The following is an 8049-nucleotide window of genomic DNA, read 5'->3' as shown; positions in this document are numbered from 1 at the left end:
ACACACACACACACACACACACACACACACACACACACACACACACACAAGCTTGTGGGAACAGAGCCAATCCTACTTCTTTGGCAAGGCACGGAATTAAATGAATGCACTGCTTAGTCTTGCTGGGCCTGGTAACAAAGGCTGATAATCCTAGCTATGTAGAAGACTGAGGCAGAGGGATTATGAGTTAAAAGTCTTCCTTGAATTTTACAGTCAGTTCAAGGCCAGCTTGGGCAATGTAGTGAGACCCGTCTCAAAATAAAAATTATTTGGGGCCCGGTGGTGGTGTCGCACGCCTTTAATCCCAGCACTTGGGAGGCAGAGGCAGGCGGATTTCTGAGTTCGAGGCCAGCCTGGTCTACAGAGTGAGTTCCAGGACAGCCAGGGCTACACAGAGAAACCCTGTCTCGAAAAACCAAAGAAAAAAAATAGGGCTTGGGCCATAACTTAGTGGCAGAGGACCTGCCACAAATGTGCAGGTCTCAGGGTTTAATCCCCAGTGCTGGGAATAAAAGGTAAACACAGTCTCAAGAGCTGCACGTAGTTAACACTCCCAGGACAAGCATTGTCTTCCCACCCCCGTCCCGCCTTTATTTCCTTTCTTTCAGTGATCATCCTGCCCTAGTCTCTGAGGGAGCTGGTGTCACAGGCTGCTGTCGCTCTGCCTGGTCACAGGCTGCTGTCGCTCTGCCTGGTCTCCTTTCTTCTTATCACACTCCAAATAACACCTACAAATCTCTCCACTTAATCCATTCCATTCGACATAAGTCATTCTATTCTGCTCGTTCTAGCTGAGGGTTTCGTTACCTTCTTCTAACCCACTGTCTTAGATGACCTTGTGCTATGGGTAGCCCATGCTCCGTGGAGTCACTGGGCTTGGCCCAGCCAATGGCATCTTGTCGAAACTTGCTGGGCTGGGGGAGGATCTACTCTGGCTTTGTGGGTTTTAGCTCGTTAATCTGTAAGATGATATGTTGGATTATTTGATGCTGTGTCAAATTGTAGGGGGAAAACGTGCAAAGTTCAGCTTTTTACCATCTGTTTACCAAACCTCACTTTCCGCACCTGTGAAATGGGCTATCGCCACAGCCCTCACACGTGTATGACAAAGGCAATGAATGTGCGTATTTATGTGTTTCATGGCAGATGGGCCATCTTGCCTCTCACTGGAAGGCCCTAACCGAGATGATGACCTGATTCCATGCCCTTTGCTGGGTTACAGAGCAGACACACCCGTATGGCTAAGACTGCAAAAGAGGATTCTCTTCACATGGGAAGATCTACATAGTGAAGCAATTAACTTTGGAAAATATACCCTGCCTCTCAGTGTCTGAGGGTTCCTCCAAGCAAACCAGGAATCTAGACTGTTACTGGAGCCACAATACCTATAACCATAGTTTTTTCGATTTCTCCAGAGAATTCGCCCAGTATTTCATAGGAGACGTTCTGGATCATTTTCATCATTTTCTGTACATCTTTATACTCTTGATACACCAACATCCTACTCCGGCCAATGTTAACATCGAGGACACCCATAGCCTCTTGGGTTCTCTGGCGAAGTGGAATAGCAATGTGGGTTTCTCCATCGGAAGAAGACAAAATAACTTCGGAAGTGTCTGTGCATTTAAAGAGGAAGTCCCTGAAACCAAAACAAATAAGCATAGGTCTCTTTCAGACCAGCCTGCCCATGGCATTCCAAATCCAAATATACCAAATTACTGTCTTCCGCCTGTCTTGCCTCGATGCACCTGCCATGGTCCTTTTCATCTCCCTAGAACACACCAATTTCACATGACCATCCTTTGACTCACCTCAGTTGGATATGTCTCTGGTTGAGCAGCCCTTTAGCAGAGCACCTCCCCTGACGAGCTCACTAAAGGTAGCAGTCCCAGGTTGTTCAGCACCACGAGGATCTACCTTGCTGTCTAACATGGCCTAGATACACTTATCTGAAAGGTGGTTTTTAAAGAAATGTGCCGACAGTCTAAAATGTGTTAGCTGAATGCTTGAAGTTTCCCTAAAAGCAAAGCCTGAAGCAAGGGTATTCATGCAAGTCATTTATGAGGAAGTGCTCCTTGGAAAAGCCGGTGAGGGACTGAGGAAGCAGGATCCTGCCTGCCCAGCCCAGTCCCAAGGAGATTTAGGATGTCAATTATACCAAAGAATAAGTCTTATTCCAAGACAAGGGAGGGCATTTGCATCCCAGCACACGTCTGTCCTTGGCTGTTCTAGGTGTGTGGGGGGGGGCATGGGGTGGGAGAATTCAGGGTAACCTTGGGAAACTACTAAAGGGCTCTAACCATGAAGGGCACTTCCTTAGAGAAACTTTCCCTGCAGGAAATATGACCAGAGGCATGGTGGGGTCTGGGCAGAGTGGTTACCCACCTGCTTCAATGAGAGATTAAACAAACTTTTTTTCTAAAATAGCGCGCCCATCCTGTTTGTGCTGGCAATGGGAAGAACACATGCACTCTGATGTTCATAGAACTGTGAGCAAAGCAAGTGTTGTTCAGTAAATTTAAACAATATAAATGAGCTATTAGAAAAGTGTGTGTAGTAATCAGGGCAGGAGCCGTGTCTTCACATCCATGATCATGCCAGTCAGATGTGCTTCATACCTGAAGATGCATGAGTTCCTGGTGATAATCGGGGGATCTGTGTGGATTTCTGCTAGACCGAGATGATCTGTAACCATCATATTGCGCAAAACATAGTCTTCCTGAAAAACAGGAAGACATCTCATTGGAAAGAAGTCATCGGACCTTTTGGGGATGCATAAAAAGGGGAAAAAATCAGGGAAGTTTAAATGAGTTCTGGCTTTAAGGACATCGACATTGTATATATATTGTGGGCCATTAAAAGAACCATACCCCCAAAGTGAAAATTTTCAAAAGAATTTCAAAAGAATAATACATAGATTTTAAAAACATTTCTGATGAAACTACCTGCTTCAGGTTTTTTTTTTCTTGTTTGTTTTGTTTTGAGACAGAGTTTTACTCTGTACCCCTGGCTGGCCTAGAACTCCCTATGTAGACCAGACTGGCCTCAGACTCATAAAGATCACCCACCTCTGCCTCCTAGTACAAAGTTTAAAAGTGTGTGCCACCACAGCTAGCTAAGCTCTGTGCTTACTGCGGGCCTGCTATGGTAGTACATGCCTGTAAAACCAGCACTTGGGAGGTGGAGACAGGAGGATCATAAATTTAAGATTAGTCTTGGCTACACAGTGAATTCCAAACCAGCCTATGTAAGATACCGTCTCAGTAAACAACAAAAAGCACTGGAAAACACTTAGAAAATATTTATAGAAGCCCATGGAAAATAGGTATAATAAGACATACTTTCCAATGAAGTCATTTTTCTCTACTACTTTACTACAACTATTCTTTTTTTAAAAAAAATAGTACTTTAAAAAAAAGATTTATTTAACTTATGTATGAGTGATTTATCTGCATGTATACCTGCTTGCTGGGAATTGAACTTAGTACCAAGTGAGATGCAGGGTCCACACCTCAGGACCAGCTCACCCACCTAAGTGACAAGGGGCAAAGAGGGGGTGCCTCTCTCCTTTGCCCACCCCACCCCACAGCAGACAAGGGTCAGGGCCAGCTCTCCTGAGTTCACACCCTTGGGGCCAGCTCCCCTACTCCCCCACCATCAGCTCTATTGTGCTACACAAGTGAGGGGTGGGGCCACTCACCATTGTGCCTCTGGCAGAAGTCCAGACCAAGGACATCTGCATGGCCTTTGGTGGTGACATGGGCCTGAGACATCAACACAGACCCACAGCTGCAGCAGGACTACAGACCTCCAAAATGGCCCTTGGCGACAGCCCCTGGCTCAGGACCTCATCAGGGCCTCTTTTTATCTGCCTGTTCATCACTGCCATTGAGTCTCCAGATCCGTCTTTCTACTCTCGGCCTGGCTTTCTCTTTCATCTTTCCCATCTTTCCCACCTCCCTGTCACACATTTGTCCATCGAAGTGGCATTGGAGGCAGGCGCTTGCATGCCTTTCTTCTAGCTGCCACTGGGGCCAGTGTGGCTGGGGCTGGCATGCTTGTGGCTGCCATAGGCAGGCTAGCCTGGGGCAGGCGCCAACACTCCTGATAAGCTTTTCTTCCTGTGGCTTTTGGGATGGTCTCTCCCCGGTTATCCTCCTATCGCACTGATATTCCTAATTCATTCCCCTTGCTTTATCTCTATTTCCCTGACTTCTAAGATGTTTTCAACCTTTATGACACATTTTTGTAACTTCCTACTTGTAAGCTGCTACACACTGAATTTAGGAGGTTACATAAAATTTTCATCATTCAAAGTTTCTGGATGTCCAATGACCAACAATTAATTCAAACTCAAAATGAACTGAGATGTTTCCTGCAGCCTTTGCCCGTGTTGCATCACGTGACACACAGGTCATGCCATGAATCACCAAGGAACACTGCTGAAGCACCCCAGCTCAGATTCAGGACTGATGTGTTATGAACTGCAGCGTTTTTTTCTATGTGTACAAAATACTCTGCTCTTACAGAAATAATTCTTCAACTGTGGGAAACAAAGACTTGTTTGGTAATTCTTCTCTCATGGATTACTTCTGGACCGCAGTTTCCCCTCCCTCCTCTCCTCCCAGTTTTCCCTCCCCATCTTCCTAACCCTCTCTTCTCCAGATCCACTCCTCTTGGAAAAGGGAAGACTTCCCAAGGATATCAACCAACCATGGCATATCAAGTTGCAATACGTCTCGGCACCTCTCCTCATATTAAGGCTGGAAGAGATAACCCATTAGGAGAAAAAGTCTCAAAAGCAGGCAAAGGAGTCAGAGACAGCCCCTGCTCCCCCTGTTACAAGTCCCATGGGAAGACCAAGCTGCACAATCGTAACATATGTACAGAGGGCCTAGGTTAGACCCATGCAGATTCCCTGATTGTTGGTTCAGTCCCTGAGAGCCCCTATGAGCCTAGGTTAGTCGATTCTGTGGATTTTCTTGTGGTGTCCTTGACTGACCCCTCTGGCTCCTACAATTCTTTCTCCCTTCTTCTGAAGAATTTCCTAAGCTCCACCTAATGTTTGGCTCTGGGTTTTTACATCTGCATCCATCAGTTGCTGGATGATGCTTCTCTGATGACAGTTACGCTAGGCACCAATCTATGAGTACAGCAGACTATTACCCATCACTTCACGGGCTCCTTCCTTTCTCTCTTCCTTCCTTCCTTCCTTCCTTCCTTCCTTCCTTCCTTTCTTCCCTTCCTTCCTTCCTTTCTTTCTTTCTTTCTTTCTTTCTTTCTTTCTTTCTTTCTTTCTTTCTTTCTTTCTTTCTGCCAGTCATGTTTGGTTCTATTCTAGGTCTCTGAGCTATCCAGCCTCTGGTTCCTGGCTCTCCTGGCAGTGTCCTGGCAGTTTCCTTTCGTGACATGGGTCTCAAGCTGGACCAGTCATTAGTTGGCCACACCCACAAATCCTGTGCCACCTTTACCCCAGAACAACTTATAGATAGGCAGGACAGATTGTAGAATGATGGTTTTGTGGCTGGGTTGGTGTCCCCATTCTTCCACTGGAAGTCTTGTCTGGTTACAGAAGAGGGCCGGTTCAGGCTCTGTGTCCCCCATCACTAGGACTCTTAGAGAGGCTCATCCTTGTAGATTCCATTGCACTAGGTTTCTATCTCACCCCCAAAATGCCTCCCAATTCTAGTCACCTCTCTCAGTACTCTCTCTCTTCATCCTCCTCCTCACTCGATCCCTCCTCTTCCTGGTCCCACTCACCCCTAGTGCTTCTTCCATGTCTATTCTATTTCTCCTTCTAAGGGAGATCCATGCATTCCCCCTTGAGCCCTCCTTATTACTTAGCCTTTCTGGGTCTATGGATTGCAGCATGAATATTCTTTACAGTTAGTATCCACCTATAAGTGGGTACATACCATGTTTGGTTTTTCTGGGTCTGGATTACCTTACTTAGAATGATTTTTTTCTAGTTCCATCCATTTGCCTGAAATTTTCATGATTTTTTTTTAAACAGCTGAGTAACACTCCATTGTGTAAATGTATCACTTATTCTTATCTATTCTTTGGTTCAGGGACATCTAAGTTATTTCCAGTTTCTGGATATTAGGAATAAAGCTGCTATGAATATAGTTGATCTAGAATTCTTGTGGTGTGATGGAGTGTCCTTTGGGTATATGTCCAGAAGTAGTATAGCTGGATTGTGATGTAGATCGATTCCCAGTTTTCATAGAAACTGCCATATTGATTTCCAAAGTGGCTGTACAAATTTGCACTCCCACCAACAATGGAGGATTGTTTCCCTTTCTCTACATCCTTGTCAGATGAGCTGTCACTTGTGTTTTTGATCTTAGCCACTCTGACAGGTGTAAGGTGGGATCTCAGAGTCATTTTGATTTGTATTTTCCCAATGGCAAAGGATGTTGAACATTTGTTTGTTTCCTGGCTAATATGAGAATTCTCTATTTAGATCTATACCCCATTTTTAATTGTATTATTTGACTTGTTGATGTCTAGTTTCTTGAGTTCTTTATATATTTTAAATATCAGACTTCTCTCAGACATGGAGCTGGTAAAAATCTTTTCCCATTCTTTAGGCTGCTGTTTTGTTCTTTTGAGTGTCTTTTGCCTTACAGAAGCTTTTCAGTTCCAAGAGGTCCTATTTATTAATTGTTGATCTTAGTGCCTGAGCTATTGGTGCTCTGTTCAGGAAGTTGTCTTGTGTGCCAGTGCATTCAAGGCTGTTCCCCACTTTCTCTCCTATCAGGTTCAGTGTATCTGGTTTTCTGTTGAGGTCTTTAACCATTTGGGCTTGGATTTTCTGCACAGGTATATGTGCATTCTTCTACATGCAGATGTCCAGTTATACCAGCACCATTTGTTGAAGATCCTTTCTTTTTTCCATTGTGTATTTCTGGCTTCTTTATCAAAAATTGGGTGTCTATAGGTGTCTGGATTTATGTTCTTGGTTTTTGATTCTATTCCATTGACCAACCTGTCTTTTTATGTCAATACCATGCAGTTTTTATTACTATAGCTCTGTAGTATAGCTTGAAATCAGGAATGGTGATACCTTCAGGAGTTCTTCTACTGTAGAGGGCTGAAACAAAGACTTTTAATATTTTTCTACAATCATTACTTAGCATTTAAGGATCAAATTAGTATATTTTTGGATAATGTGTTAGAATATTTGATTTTAGAAATTGCTGTTTGAGTTGCTCACTTGAGCTTCATAAAATATTGCTAAATGAATTTTTGTTTGGGACTAGGACACAGTTCCCGAAATTACTTCTGCCTTTCGTATTATGGATCTATGTAAAGCTGTGTTCTTAGATTGGTGACTATAAAATCAACACATCAATCAATCATTAAAACTGTTGGAGATGTTCTTTGTGGTACAGCAGCAAATATTCAGACAAGCCTTTAATTTACCTCATTGGCTCCCAAACTTTCTTTTTATCTTTAATAATTTTACATACAATTATATATGTAGCAAAAGAATTTTCAAAAATAAATTTATGAGCTATGATTACTAAATTTTGAATTTGTAAACCTATTTTTATACTTATTGAGTTGTGTAAAAATTTCTTAGGCAAAAAGGAGATTACAAATAAAAAATACTTAAAAAGCCACAACCCCTTTGTAGATGGAATGACTCTTTCACAGGGGGTCTCCTAAACTCACCAGAAAACACAGATATTTACATTACAATTCATAACAGTAGCAAAATTACAGCTATGAAGTAGCAACAAAAATAGTTTTATGGTTGGGGGTCCCCATAACAGGAGAGTCTGTATTAAAGGGTCACAGCTTTAGGAAGGTTGAGAGCCACCACTCTAGGGGAAGTTGGCAGGCACTGCCATGCTGAAGCTGCAAGCTGGTCATGGTCTGAAGTTCTGCTAGGCCACTCGCATTCCCTTGACAGAGCCTTTGACACATCTGAAAAGCTTTTTCCAGATTATGTTTGAAATCAAAACTAAGTCATGTTGTAATGAACACAGAGGCAGGGATAAAATACTAACAACTGGTGGGGGGGGGCAGGGCTTTATCACA

The 8049-nt window shown here is 43.5% G+C and overlaps 1 protein-coding gene across 1 annotated transcript in view; it reads right to left on the bottom strand.

The window, feature by feature from the left end:
* Positions 1 to 8049, bottom strand: part of Efcab5 (EF-hand calcium binding domain 5) — an 89669-nt gene that overhangs the window by 14251 nt on the left and 67369 nt on the right. Inside the window, exons 14-15 of the mRNA XM_028759345.1 lie at positions 2619 to 2719; positions 1386 to 1639 (exon numbers count right to left, since the gene is read on the bottom strand). Of these exons, the coding sequence (XP_028615178.1) occupies positions 1386 to 1639; positions 2619 to 2719 (355 nt within the window). The remainder of the gene's footprint in view (positions 1 to 1385; positions 1640 to 2618; positions 2720 to 8049) is intronic.

Source organism: Grammomys surdaster, unplaced genomic scaffold (genome assembly GCF_004785775.1).
Source record: "Grammomys surdaster isolate TR1022 unplaced genomic scaffold, NIH_TR_1.0 126278, whole genome shotgun sequence".
Classification (NCBI taxonomy): domain Eukaryota; kingdom Metazoa; phylum Chordata; class Mammalia; order Rodentia; family Muridae; genus Grammomys; species Grammomys surdaster.
This window is presented reverse-complemented; position numbering and strand designations above follow the sequence as displayed.